The sequence below is a fragment of the Callionymus lyra genome, chromosome 14 (assembly GCF_982586985.1).
Source record: "Callionymus lyra chromosome 14, fCalLyr1.hap1.1, whole genome shotgun sequence".
NCBI classification, from domain to species: Eukaryota; Metazoa; Chordata; class Actinopteri; order Syngnathiformes; family Callionymidae; genus Callionymus; species Callionymus lyra.
Genome location: NC_141831.1, coordinates 16922339 through 16945949, shown reverse-complemented (window position 1 = coordinate 16945949; position 23611 = coordinate 16922339). Strand labels below are relative to the sequence as shown.

Here is a 23611-nt window from a genome sequence, read left to right as displayed (position 1 = left end):
TTGAAGGTTTTTCTTTCCTACATTGTTTACAAAGTTTTGGTTCTTGAATTAAAATGTCATATCTTTAAAAATATTGACTTAAATGTAAATGTAACAGTGATTATTTCGTGATTTTATTTTCTGCATTTTGCCTTCTGAAGAACACATTTAGAAAAATAATAATTCCCTCAAGTAAATGTTAAGTTTTTTTCCAAATCTGACCATGTTCGTAATCTGATATCGATAAAGTTTTTTTTAAATTTCCTCAAGCCTGGTTTCACGACAAAGGGGTGTCAAACTTGAGTTGTACGAATCTCTCAAAACTTTTCCAACAAGAACGAAAACTATGGAACAATCTGACGACGTATCTTCAAAGCAGCAACTGTAGCAACACGTTCGCCTCAAACCAGTCACATGACATCCAGGACAAGCAGAAGACGAAAACGTTTGAGCCTTGAAACCTTATTTTTTTGATTCGATCTTGAGACAAGAATGAAAACTTTTTTTCTTCTTCTTCTTCTTCAGCTCTGAGGAGAGAAACCGCCTCTCGGCGATAAAAGGATCCAAATAAATAAAAACGTCCGTCTGTTTTTCCAAAACAAAAGAAGTTCAGGCAGCCAAGTTTTCTAACTACAGTGATGCGACAGCGGTTGCCGTGGCAACCTCGCCTCCGCCATCTTTTTTTATGATACACTCGCGTTCTTCCGTTCACGTGGAGACGAGAGGTTTTGGTTTCGAAGGTGTAAACTGTGACGGAGGAACTTTTCCTGAACGTCCGCCGTCATCAGTGCTGATCCTGAGTGGAGAGATCGTTCAGTGAGAGAATGACCTTTTTAAGGTAAATTCAATTAAATAAATATATAAAAAAAATTATATTAATGCAAATAATGGTAACATGAATATGATGCAGAGGAAAATGAGAAAATATTGAGGAAGCAAAGAAAAACAATCTAGAAAATAATTAATAAAATAAATGTTTTTAATAAAGATACATATATAAAATGAGTTTAATGATAATTATATTTTACATGAATATGATGGAGAGAAAAATAGAAAAATAATGAGGAAAAAAGAAAGACAACTGTTTGGATTTCGTCTTTGTTTTCCTCATTATTTTCTTATATTTCTCACAATTATATTCATGTTAAATATCATTTACATTAAATTCTTTTTTATTTTAATTTTTTAATCACAATGACATTTTATCTTCAATTGTTTATTATTTAATCACATTTATTACCCAAAATCTTCTTTAAAAGCATAGTCTTTGCTTACAACGTTTCTAAAATGTTTATTATTTATTTAAACAAGTTATATAAGAAATATGAATGAATATGACGAGGAAAAAAGAATAAAATGAGAAATAAAACAATTATATTTTAACTTTAAATAAAAACTAATTAAAAAGCAAAGACAAGACTTTTAAAACAGTTTTAGTATTAAATGAGATTAAATAGAACAGAGGGATTACTCAAGGACATTTTTTAACGTAAAAAAACAGTGTATTTAATGCAGATTATATTTAACATGAATATGATAAAAGTGAGAAAATAAAGAGGGAGAAGGAAAAAAAATCTAGAAAATGAGAAATAAAAGAACTAAATTACAACTTTTAAAAAAATGAATTAACATTTTAGAAGGGAAAAATAATAGTTTTGTGTCATAAAAGTGATTAAATAGAAGTTTGAGGAACAAGTAAAAATAAAAGGTTAATAGTAAATTAGAAAAAAACAATAACTTTGAAGTACATATTTTTAAAAAGCTATGATGTTACTAAGATGATGTCACTACGATGATGTCACTAAGATGATGTCACTACGATGATGTCACTAAGATGATGTCACTAAGAAGATGTCACTACGATGATGTCACTACGATGATGTCACTAAGATGATGTCACTAAGATGATGCCACTAAGATGATGCCACTAAGATGATGTCACTAAGATGATGTCACTACGATGATGTCACTAAGATGATGTCGTCACTAAGATGATGTCACTAAGATGATGCCACTAAGATGATGTCACTAAGACGGTGTCACTAAGATGATGCCACTAAGATGATGTCACTAAGATGATGTCACTAAGATGATGCCACTAAGATGATGTCACTAAGATGATGTCACTAAGATGATGCCACTAAGATGATGTCACTAAGATGATGTCACTAAGATGATGTCACTAAGATGATGTCACTAAGATGATGCCACTAAGATGATGCCACTAAGATGATGTCACTAAGATGATGTCACTAAGATGATGTCACTAAGATGATGTCACTAAGATGATGTCACTCAAACCTCATGCGTGGTCGCTGCCGGCTGGTGATGAATCCCGTTGGAGGACTTGGCTGCGAGGACCTGGACGAGACCGACAGTAAGTTGGACTCTACTGCACTAAAGTTAAATCTGAGCTCCTGGGTCGCTACGTACCGGACTCTTCTGCGGGTGGCGGTTCATGGCCTGGACCAGCTGGTCCACCTGCTGGTTGTGGTCCAGGGCGTTCCTCAAGGCCTCCTCGGTGCTGAGCAGCCGCTGACGGAGCCGGGTCACCTCGGAGTCCAGCGCCGACGGCTCCAGCATGGAGAACCTGCGGTGCTCGGGCGACGCGTGTTCCCGACCCTGGAACGCAGACGTGTCACATGACCCCGCTCCCTGTGGTCGAGTGCAGTGCCGGGATCTCACCACCAGGAGGAGCTTCTCTCGCAGAGTCTTGATGTCCTCCTGAAGCTTCTGCTCTTTCACCCTCCACTCTGCCTTGTGAACCTCTCGGGTCAGGTCCTTCTCAAGGTCTCGCGAGTGCCGATGATGAGACTCCAGGAGCAAAACCCGGAGCTCGTTCAGACTCCTGCGGACGACGAGTGAGAAGCTCTAACTGTTAACCGTCAAAATAAAGCTAAAAAAAAAATGTCTATAATTTTATAACTAAATCATTCAATTTAAGCTCATTTGACTTGTTCATAATAATCTATAGAAGAAGAAATATATATAAAAAATGAATGTTGATATATAATAGAAACATTAAATAATGTAGGTCATAATATTAACTGTATATTGGATAAAAAGGTTAGTTAATAAAAGTATTGCAGTTACAGTAAAATACTGAACAGTTTAATTCCACATTTCAAATGTTTCTAACTTTATTAATGAGTTGATAATTTGAATAATCTTGATATATTGAACGGTTTAATTTGTTTTTTATTTAATTATTGAATTAAATCAATTAAATTATTATCTTTACAAAGAGTTTGATATTCTAATAACAATAATTCAAATTTCCGAAATCAGACTTTTTTTTTTATTTGTATCCTTTTAAATGTAATATAAACATGTTGGTATAATAGTACAACCAGACAAACTAATATTACATTCATTAATTAAATATTCTAATGACAATTATATATTTCTATACTTTATCCAACAGTTTTATCTACATTTTTAATAATATTTTTATTGTAATAGAACAATATATATATATATATATTCTATATATATTCTATATATGTATATGTATGTATGTATATATATATATATATATATATAAATACACATCTTCTCCAAAACAAAAATGTATAATATAATTGATAAACTTCCATAATAAAGGTAATACAACTTATAATACATAACAAAACTTAAATTAAACTAATTATAAAATACAAATCTGTCACGGTTTGATTGACAGGTCCTCACCTCTCCTTCTTCAGCAGATCCTGGCTGATGCTGACCAGCTGACCCGAGGCGTCATGTGACCTCCTGGTGACGGACTCCAGCTCCGCTTCCACCCGGGCCTTCTCCCTCGCCAGCGTGTCGGCCCTCCTGTCCGCCGCGTGAACTTTGACCTCCAGAGCTGTGGGCGAGGATCAGAGCGTCAGCCGACCCGGAGTTGAACTCGCGACCTCGCCTCGGAGCCTCACCTGCCAGCTGCGACCTCAGCGCCTCCACCTGAGAGGCTAGAGTCGAGACTTCCTTCTCTCTCTTCAGCAGCTTGTCCGTCATCCCTGCAGGAACATTTTCTCAAGGTTATTCCAGCTAGTTTAGTGACCTTGAGATTGAATCGTTTAAGTTGATAACAATGGTTTTTTTTGCATGAAAGTAGTTAAAGTTTAACATTTTACATTTTTAAACTTTCTTTACTTCATTTTTTTTTCATTTTTTTTCTGCGATTGTTTTCTATTTTCTATATTAATAGGATAAATAGGAGGTTTTTATTGAATAATTAAATTCAATGTATTGTAATTCAATGTAATATGTTAGCACTAAAACACAAAGATTGTATATTGAATTTTAAAGGCTATGAAATAAAAACTGTTGATTTAAGAAACTTTATTTTTGAATTATCGGAATTATAAAAATGTAAATATGTGTAAAAAACGTTTGGAAAATGTACATTTAATTCAGTTATTAAAAAAACTAAACACATTCAAAACATTCAACTTAAAAGTTATTCAATTGAATTATTAAAAAAATAATAAAATGCTTAAAAAAACAACATTTCAATAAAAAAACGTTTTCAATAAAACAATAATAATAATTAAATCATAGCTCCTAACCTTCGATGTTGCTCTGCTCGTCCGAGATCTCGCGGATGCTCTCGTTGGCGTCGCTCGTCTGGCTCTGGAGCTGATTGGTCAGAACCTTCAGCTGCTCCTCCAGACGCCGCACCTCCTCCCGACCCTCGGCCTGCGACCTCCGCGTGACCTCCAGCTCCTCCGCCGCCGTCTCCGCCAGCGTAAGACGGCGCCTCAGCTCCTCCTCGCTCCTCTCTCGCTGCGCCTGCATCTCCGCCAGACGCCGCTCCGCCTGCTGCAGCTTCTCCGCCGCCGCCTCCTGCGTCGGACCCCTGGACTCCGCCCTCCACGTCTGCCCGCCGTCTGACACCTGCTGCTCCCTGGCCTCCTGCAGGCGGGCGGACAGATCTTCTCGCTCCTTGACCAGCACGGCCGCCTCGATCTTGTGCTTGGCCTTCAGGTTCTCCACCTCCAGCTGGTGCTCCATCTTCAGGCTCTCCAGGGTCGCACGCAGCTCCTGAGCGTCCACTTCCTGCCCCGCTGTGGTCACATGATCGCTGCTGAAGGAAGCTCGCAGCTCCTCCAGAGAGCGCTGGTGCTCGCTCACCAGGGAGTCGAATTTAGCCTGAACAGGAAAAGAGAAAGAGTTAGAAAGAGAACAGGGGATAAAGAGAAGGAGAAGAAGAAAATGACTAGAAGATAAAAAAACAAGTAGATTGGAAGGAAAAAAGGAATACGATATAATCCAAAAGAGGAAGAGCAATAGGAAAGGAAGAGAGGAAAGAAGAAGATGGTGATAAAATGAAGACAAGATGAAGAAGAAGAATGAAAATGAAGAATGGATGTAAGTCAAAGAGGGAAAAATGAGAAATCGGAAGAAGCAGATGAAAAGTAACAAAAAAATAAAGTTCAAAATTGGATTAACCAAAAAATGTCAAAAGATATGTACAAGAAAGACAAGGTAAAATGTTGAAAAAGTGATAAAATGAGATTTTGAAGAAAAAAGGAAGATTGAATGGAAGACAAAAAGAAAGTGGGGAATGGAGCAGAGTCAAAGAAGCAGAAGTATAAAAAGAAGTGATACAATGAAAACAAAAAGAGGAAAATAGAAAGAAAAGGCAAGGATAAGAGGAGATGTTGTAAAAGAGGGAGTGGGGTAGGAAGTGGAAAATGAGAAGTCGGAAGAATAAAATGAATAGAGAAATAAAAAGAGGAAAAAAACAATGGAAGAAGAACATAAGAAAAAAAAAGAGTAAATGAAGAGGACGAGAAAAAACAATGAGGAAGAAGAAGAGCAAAAGAAAAAGGGAGTGGAGGGAGATCGAGACGTGTAAGAGATTAGAAAAAGAAACAAAGGTGGGAAGAGATGAAAGTGTTAAAAAAGAAAGAGAGGAGGAGGAAGACAGGAACGGAGAAGAGCACAAACCTTCCAAGTCTCCATCATCTCCACGTTCTCTTTGGCCGCCTGTCCGACCTTCAGCTTCATCTCCACGATCTCCTGGTTCTGTTTCTCCACCAGAGTCTTCAGCGCCTCCGAGTCCTGCCGACCCGCCGCCAGCGCCGCCTCGTACTTGTCGCGCTGCTCGCTGTTCTGGCGCTGATGCTCCAGGCCGGCGCTCAGCAGACGCTCTCGCAGCGCCGTCGCCTCCGGCTGCTCGCCGTCCGTCGCCTGCGAGCCGAGGCCGAGCAGCTGCACCTGCAGGGCGGCGACCTCGGCCCTCTTCAGGCCCAGATCCTCCTCCAGACGAGCGATGCGACTCTGCTCCTCCACCGTGGTTTGCTGGAGACACAAGACAGCGACAGTGAGTCGGAATAGAACTGAACGCTGGACAGAGAGCTCGGCCTTGATCAAGATAATAAAATATTTATGCTTAAAAAATTAAAACGAAATTATTAAATATCTGAAAGATTTACTTTTTCAGTTAAGTTACATATTTTTCTAAATAAATGAGATTGTTTTTTATAGTTAAAAAATAATATAAATATTTATTTATAGATTTATTTGTATATTTAATTAAAAACTTAAAAAAGAAAATATAATTAAACGTTATATAAATAAAAATTACTTACTTACTTACTTATATTAAATTAAAAAAAAAAAAAAAAAAAATATATATATATATATATATATAAAATCAAAATACATTTTTTACAGTTAAATTACAACTTTTTTGCTACATTTTAATTTAAAATAACATACATTTTATGAAAAAGAAATAAAAATAATTATGAAAAAATGAAGTGCTTAATAAAGAAGATCATTTTAAATCAGAAAATGTGTTGTAAGTACAGATTTTAAATATTTAAAATGTTTATATATTTAATTCAATAAGATATATACAAAAACTTGAAAATAATGACTAAATATAATAGAAATGGGAAAATACTAGATTGAAATAAATGTTTTAAACAAATATAGACAAAATTAAAAAGTGAAACAATCATTACTAGTAATATATATAAACAGAAAATATAATCAAAAGGAAATATTACATTTGAATTATAAAACACACAAAAAAAAAAATTGATTTTAAATTTAAATAATTAAAATAAACAAAATTGGACGAAATATGGATAATTTAAAATTGTATTTTCTTACAAAAAATGTGGTTTAAAATTAGATGGTATTTTAGAAAAATATTTATTTTTTAAACCTTGTTAAAATGTTATTTTAAGATTTTTTTTCTTAAATATTTATTAAATTCATGAGCCGCGTCTCTGTCCAGGAATCAAACCAGCAGCCGACTGCGCAGACACGCACAGATGCGCAGACACAATCAAAACAGAAGCAGGAGGAGCGAGTGGAGAGACGAGGCTGTCAATCATTGGTGATCGAGAACTTTGAAGTCCAGAAAAGCTACAAGAACTCTGGGTCCAGATGTAAGAGAGTAAGTGGGAAGATCAGAACCTCCCGACCCGTGTCGTGGGTCGATGGAGGATTGAAAGGATTTTTTTTTTTTTTTGGAAAGTGGATCAAAGGTCCAAACCAGTCAAATCTGGAGTCACCTGGTCTCTGCCAGCCGACCTCGGGGACTCTCGGCTGCGGCGTCTCTGTGGACGAGAAGCAGAACTGGAACCAGAGATTCAAACCTCAACTTTGAACCCCACGTGGATCTGAAAGTCCGGAGGTTTGTCGTGACCCGGACCAGCATGTCGAGAGGAAGATACAGTAAATGAACTTCAGGATGTCGAGTTTAGGACTCATTTTTAAGTGGCCTGCTGTGATTGGCTGATCACAGATGCGCAGACGCCTGAAGTAGCCTATCATGTTGACACTGGGAAGAATAATTTAGATCATTTTGTGGCGACTTATTGAAAAAAAAAGATCGAGTCGCAGTCACCAAACTGAAGAGCAGCAGACAGGGAGGAGCGAGATCAAGATGCAGACCGTGACCGACGGAGGCAGAAGCGTCTGCGGCACGAGTCACCGGAAAAACAGAGGCAGAAGCATAGAAGACAGCAGGGGGAAGAAGAAGCAGACGATGAACCAGGACCTGCTGGAGCAGCTGCAGGTTTCTGCAGAAACATGCATGTGTCGCGTGAAAGCAGGCAAAGGCTATCGTGGGTTTAAGTTCCGCAGCCCCATTACAGATGATGAAAGCGACATGCGGGGTCTCCAGTGACAGGTCTCAGGTTTACCCGGGTCTCCCTGAGAAGCTCCTCAGACTTGGACTTCTCGAGGCGCAAACTTCGCTCGAGGTGGCGAATGTGAGCGAGCTCTCGTTTAGTTTGAGTCTACGAGACACACACACACAAGAAGAGAAGGAACAAGAGAGAGGAGGAAGAAACAGAATCTGGTGACAGTCGACTGTTTTATGTTTGGAGGGTCTCCACTTCCTGTTTCTGGCTTCGGCACTTCCTGTTTGAGCAGGGACACGGTGACAGCGACGTACCTCCAGGTCTCCTTTGCTGATGGACTCCTCCTCCACGCGGAACTGCAGGTCCTCCACCTTCCTGAGGAGCACAAAGACTCGTGACTCGTCTGTCGGCCACACCAGAGAAGACTAGTCCGGCGCCGGACGAACCTCTTCTCCTCCTCCAGCTGATTGACCAACTCCGTCTTTTCCTTCTGCGCGCTCGCCAACACGTTCTTCACCTGCAGCAGCGTGTTCTCGTTCTCCGTCACGTACTGAAGCGCAGAAGACAGTTTGTTCTCAGACTTGGGGAGAAATAAAAGCAGAAGAAAACTAGAGGAAAGAAAGATGGTAGGTGAAAATGAATAGAGGGAAGAGGAGAGGAGGAGAGGGGAAGAGAAGGAGGGAAGGAAAAATGGGAGGATATGGATTTGAGGAAAACTAAAAGGTAGTAGAGGAAGAAGAAAGGAGCCATCGGAGAAAAGGCGAATAGAGAGAGTGGGGTGAAAAGAAAGGAGACGGTAGAGACAGAGGAGTGAGAAAATAGAGTGAGAGGGAAAGAGGAAAGAGATTAAGAAGAGGAGAGAAGGAAAATGGGAGAAGAGAAGGAAGAGGTGTAGAAGAGGATAAATCAAAGTGATGAGAGGAGACAGGAGGAAAATGTGGAGATGGAAAGGGAAGAAAAGAAGGAAGAGATGGAGGGAAGAAAAAAAGAGGGATAAATGGAGGAATAGGGAGAGTATAGGAAAAAATAGAACTTAAATACAGAGGGAGGAAAAGCTATGAAATAAGGTAGAGATGTTAAAGAGGGCAAATGTAAGGGATGAGGGGAGGAAGAGAGGGAGGAGAGGGAAACAAGACGGGGGTGAGGAAAAGGAGAGAAGGAAGAGAGGTAGAAGGGGATAAATCAAAAGTAAGAGGGGAGGAGATGGAGCTAGATGGAGGAGAGGGAAAAGGAAGAGATGGTGGGAAGAAAAAAGAGGTAGAATAGGAAAAATGGAAGTAAAAGACATGGCAAAGTAGAGGATAAAAAGGGAAGAAAGAAGGCAGAAATGTAGAAGACTTAAAAATGTAAGGGGTGAGAGGAGCAAGAGCGACAATAAGAGAAAAGAAAGAGAAAGGTTCATGAAAAGGGGAGGAAAGACAGAAGAGAGAAAAGGAGCTGATAGAGGTAGAAGGGATGGAGGAGAGGGGCGAGGAAAACAAGGGTGTAGAGAAGGAAGGGATGTAGAAGCGGAAAAACAAAGGGAGTACGTTCAGGAAAAGCGGAGGAGAAATAAAAGAGACAAAAAGAGATAAAAATGATGGCTGAGAAAAGAGGAGAAAGAAAGAGAGGGAGTAGAGCATAAAGAGAAGGAGGAGAAGAGTTGGACCTGCAGGTGCTGCGACTTGACGGCGTTCATCTCCTTCTCCACCTCACAGATGTGACTGGTCGCTTTAGCCATGTCTGCTCGCTCCATGTCGCGCTCGGCCAGCAGCTGCTCGATGTGCTGCTGCTTCTCCTTCAGAGCCTCCTGCAGCGCCGTCGTGCCCGAGATCTTACGAGCGTAACGTGACGACGTCTCCGTCAGCTGAGGACGGACATCTTGTCAACCTTTGAACTTTACCAATCGATCAATAATCATTTTATTGGAAAGATGGAAGAAATCTAAGCGTAAAACCTCGCCATGACCACCAGAGGGCGCTTCTCCCCTTTTGGGTTTAAATTCATTTCTATCTCGTCACCGTCAAGGTGGTCTGCCAGTGACGTCACGGCGACAGCAACATGAACAGGAAGTGCTCACCAGCCCGGCCCGGCTCGGCCGTCCCCCCACGGACGAGGCCACGGAGCTGACGGAGCTGATGGAGGAGCTGCTGGGACTGTGGACCAGCGAGGACACGCCCATGGCCATGCGCTTGCTCTTCTTCGCCTTGGCCGGGCTCGTGGACGGGAAGCCGATCCGGATCACCTTGTGGATCGGAGCGAACAGGCCGAACTTGGGGAGACACTGGAAGTACCTGAGGAGGAGACAGTTGTGTTAACACTGTGTGTGTTAGTAAGGATGTGTGTGTACTTGTGTCTACACTGTGTGTGTAAAGTGAAGGTTTGTGTATACTGTATGTATATAGTGCGTGTTTGTGTATACTGTGTGTATATACTGCGTGTTTATGTATACTGTGTGTATATACTGCATGTTTGTGTATACTGTGTGTATATACTGCATGTTTGTGTATACTGTGTGTATATACTGCAGGTTTGTGTATACTGTATGTATATAGTGTATGTTTGTGTATACTGTGTGTATATACTGCGTGTTTGTGTATACTGTGTGTATATACTGCATGTTTGTGTATACTGTGTGTATATACTGCATGTTTGTGTATACTGTGTGTATATACTTTGTGTTTATGTAAACTGTGTGTATATACTTCATGTTTGTGTATACTGTGTGTGTATAGTGCGTGTTTGTGTATACTGTGTGTATATACTGCGTGTTTGTGTATACTGTATGTATATAGTGCGTGTTTGTGTATACTGTGTGTATATACTTTGTGTTTATGTATACTGTGTGTATATACTGCATGTTTGTGTATACTGTGTGTGTATAGTGCGTGTTTGTGTATACTGTGTGTATATACTGCGTGTTTGTGTATACTGTGTGTATATACTGCGTGTTTGTGTATACTGTATGTATATAGTGCGTGTTTGTGTATACTGTGTGTATATACTGCGTGTTTATGTACACTGTGTGTATATACTGCATGTTTGTGTATACTGTGTGTGTGTATAGTGCGTGTTTGTGTACACTGTATGTATATAGTGCGTGTTTGTGTATACTGTGTGTATATACTGCGTGTTTGTGTATGCTGTGTGTATATACTGCATGTTTGTGTATACTGTGTGTGTAAAATTAAGGTTTGTGTATGCTGTGTGTATATACTGCATGTTTGTGTATACTGTGTGTACATTTTTGTATATATGTACAATGAATGTTTGTGTATTCTGTGTCTGCATATTTTTTCTTTGTGTGTACTGCATGTTTGTGTACACTGTGTGCGTATATGCTTGTATATCATGCATGTTTGTGTACAACTGTGCGTGTACACTTTTTAAAGAATGTAAAATGCATGTTTGTGTATACTGTGTGTGTATATACTGCATATTTGAGTATACCGTGTGTGTAAAATTAAGGTTTGTGTATGCTGTGTATATACTGCATGTTTGTGTATACTGTGTGTACATTTTGTATATATGTATAATGAATGTTTGTCTATTCTGTGTGTGCATATTTGTTTCTTTGTGTGTACTGCATGTTTGTGTACACTGTGTGCGTATATGTTTGTATATCATGCATGTTTGTGTACAGTTTACCATGTGTGTACACTTTTTAAAATATGTAAAATGCATTTTGGTGTATACTGTGTGTGTATATACTGCATGCATGTATATATTATGTGCGTATTTTTGTGTGTGTGAAGTGTATGTCTGTGTATACTGTATGTGCATGTTTGTCTTGTGTATATATACTGCATGTTTCTGCATACTGTGTGTTTATATATTTGTTTTTGTGTAAGCTGCATGTTTGTGTACTTTATACTGTGTATATAAATGTGTATGTGTGTGTACACCTGCATTGTGTGATTGTGAATATTGCATGTGTGTCTGAGTGTTTTTATGCACTGCGTGTGTATTGACGTGTATGTGTGTGAATGTGTGTGAATGTATACACAATTGTATATACAGCATGTGTACAGATTCTTCAAGTTTCTTAGTTTTCACCTCGTCCCAGCGACCGCTCCGTCATTCTTCCCCAGGGGTTCGTCCAGTTCCACTCCGCACCACTCCCCCTTGGCAAAGTCGGTCTCCCCCATGTATCGGATCACCCCCATCTTTGAGCCCCCCACCTGAGGAGACACACAAACACACACACACGTGTTGACTCTTCTTCAAGAACACACAACTATTGTCTCGGTGACATCTTTGGGTCTAAATTAGAGTGGCCATGTGATACACCTCAGGGATTGTTACACAAACACACACACACACACACACCTACACACACACACCCACAGTCTCAGAGGTGAAATTTGAGTCGACGTCAATGTTGAATAAATATCTACAAACATACATCAAAGTGGTATCTATAACATAAATATCAAGTATTATGTAAAGTACTACTGTTACTGCTTCACTCCCACAGTACTTACACTGCAACTGCCACTATTGTGCGCCTACTTTAGGAGACAAAAATACTACAATACTTCCAATACATTAGTGTATTCACTCAGTTTTACCACTTTAGACAGTTTTACCACTAAAACCTCTGGTCTTTACTTGCTCGTCCATCAACAATGAGTTCCTGCGTCAGAGCTGCAGCTGAGGTGGAAGCTCGTCTCTTAAGAGCTGCTGATCGTGAGTGTATTGATCCGATATTGATCCAGATCTGACAGGATCCATCCTCACAGGAAGTGCATCAGTGGATTAAAAGTCCAGACGGCAGAACATTCCTGTCGTCACTCGTTTACTCTCAATGATTAACGAATGAGCCGGAGATGAACACAACAAATGCGTCGCATTTTGGTTGCTGAAAGGTTTTGACCCCTTGTGTGAAGAGTTTGACAGCCCTGCATAATGAATACTATTTAAAATAAAAACATAGAACAATATCTAATTCAATATGTATTTAAAAACAAGTTAAATGTAAAATAATAAAAGCATAATTCAAGTTAAAAAAAACAACACATTTAAAGAATCCTCTTAAAAGTTTTCTTTAAACTTTACTTAATGTTATTTCTATAAAACTGCGAAATCACTTTTCAGAAAATACTGCATGTTTTTCTGGGGTTCTTTTTATGTTTTTTTTCTCCAAATCCTGCTTTATTTCACATTCCGAGTTACAGGAAGGAGATTCAACGCTACTTCCTGCTCACTGCTGTTGGTGATATGATAATAACTATCTTACCTCACGTACTTCTGTATTGTGTGCATATGTACTAAATTAACTAGTAAAAATAATGTTTATTGATGTTGATATGTTTCTATAATTTTAATTTGCCATTTTAAAATATATATATATATATACACACATTATTTTAATATTATATTATATTATTATTATTATTTGATTCTTGTTTTTACTGTTTATATATTAGTGCTTGTCTTAACAAATGTGTATGTATTTGAAATCTTTCTGTAGTAACTTTAATTTCCTCTATGTGGGATGAATACATGTATATTATATCATATATTAATCATATCATGTCATGTCATAGACTGGGATTCATACGGACCATGAATCATGAATATTATTTAATTCAATTTAATGTGTTTTAGTTTAATATTTATTAATTATTTACTTGTCCTTTGATGTAAATGTACAGTATATTTCTTTAAATTGATAGTACTTTTCTTTTCTTTTTTTCTTTTATTTCATATATATACAGTATATATGCAGTATATATATAAGATATATATATATAAACATTCTGTATATTCTATTCTCTAACGAGTAAACAGGGGAGGAAAGTCTGGGCCTCCACGCTGAAGTTGCTGCCCCCGCGACCCAAACCTGGATAATCGGAAAAAGACGAGACAAGAATTTTCCTGACCAAAGTCACTCACCAGAACTCGGTCTCCCGGTCGCAGGTCCTTGTCGCCGCCCCTCTTCACCGACCCGCTGTCGGACATGTTGGAGCCGGACTCGTTCCCGGTCTTCACGGTGCTGTTGAGCAGCCCCTCCCTGAGCGGCATCACCACCACCCTCTGCCCGGACGGGGCGACGCCCTGCTGGCTCTGGTTCTGCGAGTCGGTGGAGAGGCTGTCGCTGTCGGCCGCCGGCTGGCGGTTGAGCTTGGAGGGTCTGGTGAAGATCCCCTGCAGGGGCTGACACTCGAAGTAGCGCACGCCGCCCACCGAGCCGTCGTTCTTGCCCAGCAGGTCGTTGAGGATGACGCCGGCCCACTGGCCCGGGGCGAACTGCGTCTCGCCCAGGTAGGCGATGATGCCGGGTTTGACCCCGTTGACCCAGACCTGCTCGCCCACCGTGTAGTCGCCCAGGACTTCATCGCCCTCTTCAGTCAGCTTGGTGGGAGTGAGAGGTTTGAGGGGGAAGTCTGTGGGAACACAAGAAATAGAGAACATAAGTAACATTTAAACATTATTTTAAAATTATTTTAAATTAATACTTTTAAGTTAAACTTTCCACAAATAAAATGTGTCATCAACATACCATGTATCAACATATCATCATTAAAAATAAACTGGTCCACTGACAAAATATAAATACAAGTACTATTTTTAAAAATGATTGCAAATTAACACATTAAAGAAACAAATAACATTTAAATAGAAGTATTATTTAAAAAAACATTGAAAAATGAATACATTAAAAAACAAACAAGACCCCAATGATATGGAAAAATAGGTAACGTTTAAAATTAATTTCAAATTAATACATAGAAACTTAACTAATCCAAGTAAGATGTAAACACACGTGACATTAAAAGATTTTAGATTAGATTTTTAAAAATTATCGCAAATGTCTGTAAACAGAAGTAACATTTAAAAATCTTTCAGATTTATAAATACGAGTACCTTTTTAAAGATTATCTTAAATGAATACATTTTTTTCATGGTCCAATTTATTTTGAATGCAAACATAATTCATATTTAAATAATATTGCAAATACATACATTTTTTAAGAAACAAGTCCATTAATAGAATGTAAACATAAGTAATGAATATATATATATTTTTAATGGTCCTCAAAAAAGAAAATGTTAGTTTAAAAGAAATAGAAAACCCACCCATTCCTAAAAAATAGATCAAATGAATAAATGTATAAAAAAAGAAACCAGTCCACAAAATAATGTAAACATAAATAACAATTTAAATGTATATGAATTAAATACCTTGAAATCAAACATGTCCACAAATAAAAGGATTTACGTTAAAGTGCTAATGCTATAGTTGTTGATGCTACAATAAGCCTTGTAACGGTTCAGAGACTTGTAACTATAACGATTAAATTCTTATGTAGTATTTACAATAACAGTTGAAAATATAAGCTACTGTCCTGAATCTAAATTTTTAAGCATTTAAAGCTACAAACTAATATATGACGAGGCAGAAACGCAGCTAACTTGTGTAGCGCTAACAACATCAGTGCTAACTAATGTTGCCGTTGAGCTATCGATGCTAACTGCTTACAAAAAAACAAACATATTCATCCGACTACTACTAATAATAACAACAATATATACAATAACGGTTCAAAGATAAATAAATAATTATCGCTCGTTTCGTTTCAAAAGGTTGTTTAAACATCCAAAGGTGGATGAAAGAGTCGTTTTGTTTCTGCAGAACTAACTAGTTGGACCGTTTCCACGCCGGGTCTTTCAGAACCAAACGCCAAAAGATTCCGAAGTGTACAAACAGATTCTTGTGGAAACTGGGTCAGCATGAAAACGATCTGCTGGTTATTTTCAACGGGGAAGAAAAAAAAAAGGCGAACCGACGCTGACGGCAAACGTTTATATCAGCCGGGCCGGGAATCTGGTGCCAGACACCCTGAGAGCCGAGGAGGAGGAGGAGAAGAACCGACCCGCGGCACCAGAACCCCGCTAGCTTGAGTTTTATGCCCCAATTGGTCCCATATGTTCCGTGGTGCATTCAAGGTCTCGTGCTGCATTCAAGGAATGAAGGAAGTGTCTGGGGGAGGTTTGTTTGTATTTGGCAGAGCTAGTGAAAATCTAACATTGTTGGGTTTTATTTATGCTTTGCTGAGCTTGGAATCAACATTTTAAAAAAAAGCAGACGGAGAAGTGAACCAGGTCACAGCAGAACTGGGTCAAAACGAATCCGGCCACATTTGATCAGAGGCACGAGTCGTCAAGACGACCAGGTGTCGACAGGTGAGGCCGTCAAATGTCCTATTTCAGCCTCTGTCCAAAAATTTATAGACAAAACCAAACTTTTGTTCATGCTTTTGTCAATAAAGTTTTGTCCTTGCGGTTCACATCTCGCAGCGAGTCAGCACTTTGGCTCTGATGACATCACAGTCAGATCAGCAGGAACCATGTGACCCCCAAACCTGAGGTCACGTGACGAAGGGAAGGTTGCCGGGGCGACCGCGGCGCGGGGCTAAAAAAGGTCCAGGAGCACAAGCTTCACTTTGACAGGCGACTCCTCCCACCTCCAGCTGAATCCCTCCATTCATCCGCTCGCCACAATGAGACCTCCACAAGTTTCCTCCCTCTCGCCCCTCCTCCCTTCTTCTCTTATCTCTTCACTGCTTCTTCCACCTGCTCCTCTTTTTATCCTACTACTGCCTTTTTCCCTTCTTCCATCACTCTTCCTCCTCTTCACTCCTCCGTCGTTCCTGTACGACGTTGTTTAAAAACGATGCAGCTCAGATAAAATGACCATCCATCCATCTGCTCGTCCACCATTCCTCTCTCCGTCTGTTTTGTCATCAATCCATCTGTTCTTCCTTTCATCCATACATTTCTTTACCCTTCCTTCCATTCTCAAGCTATCCATTCATCACTCTCTTTTAAAACTTCCACTTGTTCTTTTATCCATTTACACATTTATTTATCCATCAAACGATATTTCTATCGCTTCATTAATCTGTTCCATCCTTTCATTCACTCATCAATTTATTATTCCATCCATCTGTTTATCCAACCTTCATCTTTATTTCCCTATTTCTTGATACTCTCCCCAGCTGTTTCACCATCCCTCTTTTTCACCCATCCAGCCATCCATCCAGCCCTCTTTTCATCCATCCATCCATCCATCCCTCCATCAACCCTTTCTTTTGTACATTTATTAACATTTTCATCCATCCATTTACTTCACTTCCATCCATCCAACTATAAAATTACTTAAGCAGAAGCTAAGATAGCATTGTGGCGCTAATGGCTACATAATATCCTTAACAAACGACCTCAACTGAGGATAAACAGTGTTACTTTGGAAACGCGGACAACCTGTGACCACTGACTCAAGATCACGTGACCAGAGAGAAGTTTACTTGATCTGCTTATAGATCAATCAAACAAGTATGACTCAAGACTCACCAAATACCGCAACGATAGGGTTGTGTGGAAAATATTGATACACTTAAATATAGCTTTTTCTTTCAGGATAACATATACATATTTGACAGTACTGTATCCATTTGCCTTCTAACATTGCATTACCTTTTTGAACTTCAAATCATATTTTAGTTCTTTTATTGTTTATATATTAATAAAGTGTGTATAAAATATGAGGATGAGTAGATAGAACCAACATTTTTAGGTTGATCCTGAAAGAAACTGGGCACCAGTGAAGAGATTTAAGGATCGGAGAAATGTGAGTTCTTCTACTAGAGCGGGTCAGAATTCTCGCTGCAGAGTTTTGGTATCAACTGCAGGCAAGACAGCTCCATCTTGATCTTTTAAGTATGTATTTTATTGAGTTTTGTTTTGATTGTTTAAGCGCTTTGTGACCCTGGTCTGGAAAAGCATATACTCTACATATATAATTTGCTTACTTACTTACTTACTTACAACTCAAGTAGCTTTAAAAGCTGATTTTCGTACATATTTAAGTTTAAAAAACAAATGAAAGCAGTTTCGACTTCGTCAAGAGTCATGTGGTCTGTAAATGCTGCAACACCAGAGTCAAGTACTTGACAATACTACAAATATATCCTTGTTACTACAGTATAGCAGTATATTGTATTGTATCGTGGTACGCTTGTCAATACACACCAAGACACAAGAGTGTAAGAATAGGAGACACGTGGATTACACAGTGAAGTTAGAAGTATCAGGAGTTATTTTCCCTCAAAGGGAGAGTTTGTTCCCGAACACTGTCTGTAATTATCTCCAGGAAACACATGATTCACCCAAAAAAAAAAACGTCTCCAAGGACAGACAGGAAGTGACCTACTGTCTTTGGGGAGCAGGGGGCCCACGCTTCCTCCCACTGACGTCCGTGGGACTGGGCTGGAATGTTTGGGCCCGCGGCCAGGAATCTTCAGTCCGGTGGACTTCAGCATGTTCATTCTGCGGCAACGACCCGGGGACTCCTCAGCGGAGGGAAGAGGCGAGCGGGTCTACAGAGGGAGGCAGAGACTTCCCAGGTCCATGTCCTGCCGAGACCACAGAAGAGCTGTGGAGGAGAGGAGAAACTTTTGTCATCTGTTTTACCTTTTTGTTCGAGACACGCTTGCTTGTTTACTCATCTCTTTCTTCATCCTACCATTCCTCAATACATCATCATCTCTTTTGTTATTCATTTTGTTCTTCCTATCAATCATCCTTCAGCCATCTGCCCTGTCCTCTATCTATCTGTTCATCAATCCATCTTATCATCAACTTACCCTTTCATACATCCCTTCATGCACTCGTTTGTTCATCTTCTCATCAATTTCTTCATATATCCATCGCTCACACAACAATCTAACTAACCTAGTTTTGTTCAACAATTAGTTCAGTACAATTCTGGAGGAATCTATCCATTCATTCATCTCTCTTTCTTCTTGTACATCCATTAAAAAACATTTCTGTTCATACTATCCGCTCGTCCTCCTATCAATTTTTTTTCTCCGTCTGTCGATCGATAAATTATATTTTATCATCCATCTAGCATCCCTCCATTATTTTACTCATCTTTCCTTTCCTCACACATTTGCACACAATCCCATTATTAATTCAACTACTCCACTCTTCCACCGGGGGTAGGAAGTTCTTCTTCTTCGCTTCTCCACCCAATCTCTAGTGAGAACCATGGTCTCAGACAAAGCTTCTAAGAACCCTCTGGACTATTTTTGTTGCAGCAGCGATGATGGAGGAGTGTGTGCAGGTGTGAGTTACACATCCACGGTGTTGTAACACCACACTGCTGCCACCGTGCCCCGCAGCAAGGCAGCGATTGATCCTCCATCAGACACCGAACACCATTCAAACACACAAAACCGGTGACATCCAGCCAGATGCAGACATTTTTGCTGAACATATTTTTAGTGTTAGTAGCTGGAACAACTAATCGAAGACGAACAGCCTTGTTGACAGTTAGCTCGCTACGATGCTAGCGCCGGTAGCCATTGTTGTTTTAATCACAGACTGTAGCTTTTGACACAGTTAGAAAATTGAGAAATATCTTGTATAGCATGTTATAACATGTTATTATTTTTAACTAACCAGAAAAATTAACAAATGCTTCTGCATTTGTGCCATAAATCAAGAAACATATGTGCAGTTAGCTTCATGTTAGAAATCAAACCATTACCTGTTAAGCAAAAGCGAAACACTTTTGACAGAAAAGTGTTATTTTATTATGACAACACGTCATAACATCTTCATTTTAAAGCAGGTATCTTTGGTTTTACTGTCCGTGTACATATACGTACAGATGGCGACTGAAGGTACACTTCCATAGGAACTATACTCGGAAAGCTAGCATAGCTTTTATGTTTGTTGAGAAAATAAAATGTTGATTTTATCATAAATATGGACGGAAGATACGACTGATCAGTGATATTTACTTCAAGATGTCTCTTGACGCTTGTCGGGTACGTCTTTGACTCACTTTGACTCGTATCTTGGGACTATTTTTGATCCAAAAGTGGTCGAAAATGTCCTGCTATACTGTGTCGTAAAGCTAGCACTGATGGCATCGTCTTTTTTCATTGATTTAATCAATGTCACATAACAAAAATAAGGTATTTATTAGGACTTTAAAGAAAATGAAAGGATTATTTCATCATAATTATGTAATCTCTGTAATACATGATGAAAGTGCTGAGTTTACAGAGTTTGTATTTAAACCTTGATCCACATGAATGAAAAGAAAAAGTTATGTTCAGCTTGATTCTAGATGTATGTATTCATGTTTACAACATACATTGTATAACCTACAATATTCTCTTAAAATCAATTTCAATATGTATTCATAGTAAACTAGATGTGTGAGAAAATATTGATACCTTTTAAGTTTACAATTTATATGCATATACTGACAGTATTTGCTCAATTTTGTGTTGTTATTAAACAGGCCCCGAGACAGCAGGAGTCATTACAGGTAAAGAACAAATGAAATCGTAAAATATCCCGGCCGTAACTGAGGACGAGAGGATACAGTCGACTCGCAGCAGCTTTCAAAGCTGATGTTTGGACATATTTTGGTTTCAAAACAAATGGAAGCAGTTACGACTTCGTCAAGATTCATGTGGTCTGTAAATTCTGCAACACCAAAGTACTAGACAATACTACAAATACTGCAGTATCACTATATCGTATCATTGTCCCTGTATCACTAGATTCTTGCCAATACACACCTCTATAATAAACCAAAAACTAAAAAAGAAAATCTCAAACACATGTTCATTTTAAACATCAAATTGTTTTGTTACAAGAGGATTTTGGTTTTGGTTTTGGTGTTTGAAAACTAGCTTCTGATGCTCAATGCTAACCTTTCAGAAATCCAAAGGTGAGCCTGATATTTCTATGTCCTGTTACATGTTCAATAAATATAAATATTGATCTTGTTCGAGTCATATTGTGTGATCCAGTTTGACACCTGGGACAGCGAGTAAGATTCTTGTTTCTACTCAGATAATACTGTTTATTTTTGGATTTATTTGAGCACAAAAGGCAGAATGATGTAGTGTATGATCATCATGTTGGTACATCAAGGTGTTGCAAGTATTAACCCAACAGTTCAGTCACCATCTGGGTGACATGACGCCAACAAAACACGCTCAGGATCGTGGCCCAGATGTTGCAGCCCACACGTACACGAGCACATCTGGATTATCCACTAAAAGACACCAACAAAGGAGGTTTTTTTTCTGGAGGTCACGTCACACGTAAACATGTTCTCGAACCCACGAGCCGCCATCACGGTTTCGATCGTGTAGCATCGATCAGATGGTGGGAAAAAAAAATGCGCATCTCAACAAAAACGTTAAAGCAGTTTTTAGTCCATTGTTGTAACGACTGCGGCAACGTGGTCCACGCGGCGTTCACGTCCCTCGATCACCGTTCAGCATAGAGATAAAACACAACCCGGAGCCGGTTTTTTTTTCTTTTTTTCTTGGGAAGGGAACTCACCTTCCAGTCTCCGAGGAGTCTCCGGGAATAACTTTTATCTGAGCAGGGAGGAGCGGGTCAGCGGCGGCCACTCCCTGGATGCAAATATGGATGCTGGATCCACGGAGGAGGAGGAGGAGGAGGAGGAGGATGGTGATGGAACCACGGTGTCAGCAGGAGATTAGCCGGTTCCGTTTGTCAGGATGGACGGAGGAAAAAAAAAAAGGAAAAAGGGAGCAGTCACAGAAAAAGCGTCGACACGTAACGGCGTTTTTCCCAAATCCCGATTGTTCCTAAACGCACCACCAGCAACTTTCAGTTTTCTCAGAGGAACAGATTGAATCTTTTTCTTTTTCTTTCCTCCTCACGGTCTCTTGCCGGCTAGCTCTGCCCCTCTGTGACTCAGCCCACCGGCCAGACGGAACAAAGGGGGCTGGAAGAAGAGGAGCCTCCTGGGGGAGAGACGAGAGGATGACAGACGAGCCTCAGCGCAGAACTTCACCGGAAACGGCAGCGATTTTTCAACTTAAATGTCTGATCCTTACCGAGAAATCACAATAAACACATTTAAATCCTCGCACACGACCAAGAGACAGGTCGTCTTTGTGAATCGGCATCAGTTAGACGACACAAAAAAATGTCTTGAGTCTATTAAAAAAAAAAAAAAAACACCAGCGCGGACTAGTGGCAGCTGAAGGTAGTGTTTTCCCACCATCAACCATAATAAATCTGAAAAAATAAAGATAATAATACAATTATTAATTCGGCTTCCGTTTAGTGGAAAAACATTATTTTTCGGTTATTAATTTGAAAGAGTGACTCGGTTGTCAGTATAAGAAAACATAAAATAGTTAAAACATACTCAACGAGTTCCTGCCGCTTTTCTTTATTCGTTTGTTGATATTTATGACGTAAAACCTTTTGTTAAAAAACATAATTTTGGTCTTATTTCCATTTTCCGAACTATTCAACATTGAAACAGTAAAAAATTTGACGTAATGTGTCAGTTTGAAAAAATAAGAAACAATGCGTCATTTGGCTCAACTCTAAGTCTAGTTTGGCGCATGCGCGTATAAAAATAAAACTTTAAATTGAAGATATTTTTTTTGTGAACGTAGAGTTTGGTTGAACAGTGACTGCAAACACGTGGTCATCAAACATGTATGTGTCATATCCTTCCTTCGCCGGTGGGCGGCGCTTTAACACGTTGGATTTTTGAAAGGCTGTGATTGGTCCGCTGGTGTGCTGGGCGTTTCATCTCTGAACGCGACCTCGTCCAACACTTAAGTCACTTTATTTATTTATGCAAAACATTCGGATTCGAGTTAAGAATTCTTAGTTCAACACCGAGATTAGAATTTTTCTTTTTTGGTTCAGTAGTCGGTTTGAGGGTTCAAGTCCTTGCACTCTTGACTCGTGTCGTCCTGTAAGAGTTGAGCTGAGCCAGAAGACTCATTCTCATGATAGATTGCAACAAGCCAATCTTGGATGGGATGTTGTGGATTGAGCGATGTACAGATCACATTTGCACTCTGGTATAGGAATGTCCAGACAGTCAGAGATGAAGTCAAGTAACGTATTGATCATCGAGTCCTGGAATGAACCCCTTGAACCCTGACCTCCAGGTGACTCCAGATCCACCTGTTGCTGATGGTTTAGAATATTCTGTACGTGCTGATAATCCCAGCGATATCTCCTCAGATTAAAAGTGGAACCAGAGTCGCCCTCGGACCCGAGCGGGCCGCATGAATATGCAGCGTCTCTGGATAAGGTCTCTCTGTGGGCCACAATAAAGGACCAGTGTTCCCCGGGCGGGTGGACGTTGACCTCGCGGCAGCTGGATTACACGATTAATCCCATTATGATGCTGCCGCCGCCATGTGATCCACAGCATCGAAGATCAGAGATCCGGAGCCGTCAAGAGATGGAGAATGATCAGGAGCAACGAGGGATTTACGACACGGTGGGTTTTCTATCACTTTGATAATCCGACAGCTGGAATATGATGATGTGGCAGAAAAGAATGTTGGTGGGAGCCGGAATAATCTGGAAAACCTTTCACTAATCACAGACGTGAGTGGCTTGAGTTATGAGTGAGGCTTCATTTAGAAGTTGACACTGTTTCAACAAACAATTGAATGATTAAATTGACATGGAAAAGATATTTTATATTATTTTATTAATGAAAATTATTTATCTAAACT

At 39.5% G+C, this 23611-nt stretch overlaps 1 protein-coding gene across 5 annotated transcripts; it reads right to left on the bottom strand.

Moving 5' to 3' along the window:
- Positions 1-425: 425 nt before the first annotated feature.
- clip2 (CAP-GLY domain containing linker protein 2) lies at positions 426-22032 on the bottom strand. Of its 5 annotated transcripts, none has more exons than XM_087806843.1 (17): positions 21429-22032; positions 18265-18486; positions 13944-14434; positions 12102-12226; positions 10126-10339; positions 9715-9912; positions 8513-8616; positions 8381-8441; positions 8127-8222; positions 5914-6267; positions 4530-5112; positions 3894-3977; positions 3670-3826; positions 2665-2827; positions 2413-2601; positions 2281-2340; positions 426-775 (listed from the first exon to the last, which is right to left on the bottom strand). In XM_087806843.1, the coding sequence occupies exons 2-17, from the start codon at positions 18377-18379 to the stop codon at positions 764-766; spliced, it is 3006 nt and encodes a 1001-aa protein (XP_087662969.1). In that variant the 5' UTR covers positions 18380-18486; positions 21429-22032; the 3' UTR covers positions 426-763. The 5 variants fall into 5 exon arrangements, with proteins under 5 accessions (XP_087662969.1, XP_087662972.1, XP_087662970.1 ...); XM_087806846.1 differs by lacking the exon at positions 8127-8222 and adding an exon at positions 7494-7538 and having other exon boundaries at positions 21429-22031; XM_087806844.1 differs by lacking the exon at positions 21429-22032 and adding an exon at positions 19862-19963.
- Between the last annotated feature and the right edge of the window lie 1579 nt (positions 22033-23611).

Bases quoted from the DNA above. Each gene is read 5' to 3' on its own strand.
- clip2 (XM_087806843.1), bottom strand. From the start codon at position 18,379: ATGAACATGCTGAAGTCCACCGGACTGAAGATTCCTGGCCGCGGGCCC. The intron at 8,223-8,380 runs GTACGTCGCTGT...TGTGTCTCGTAG, and splicing joins TCAGCAAAGGAGACCTGGAG to ACTCAAACTAAACGAGAGCT. The intron at 3,827-3,893 runs GTGAGGCTCCGA...CCTCGCCCACAG, and splicing joins GCTGAGGTCGCAGCTGGCAG to CTCTGGAGGTCAAAGTTCAC.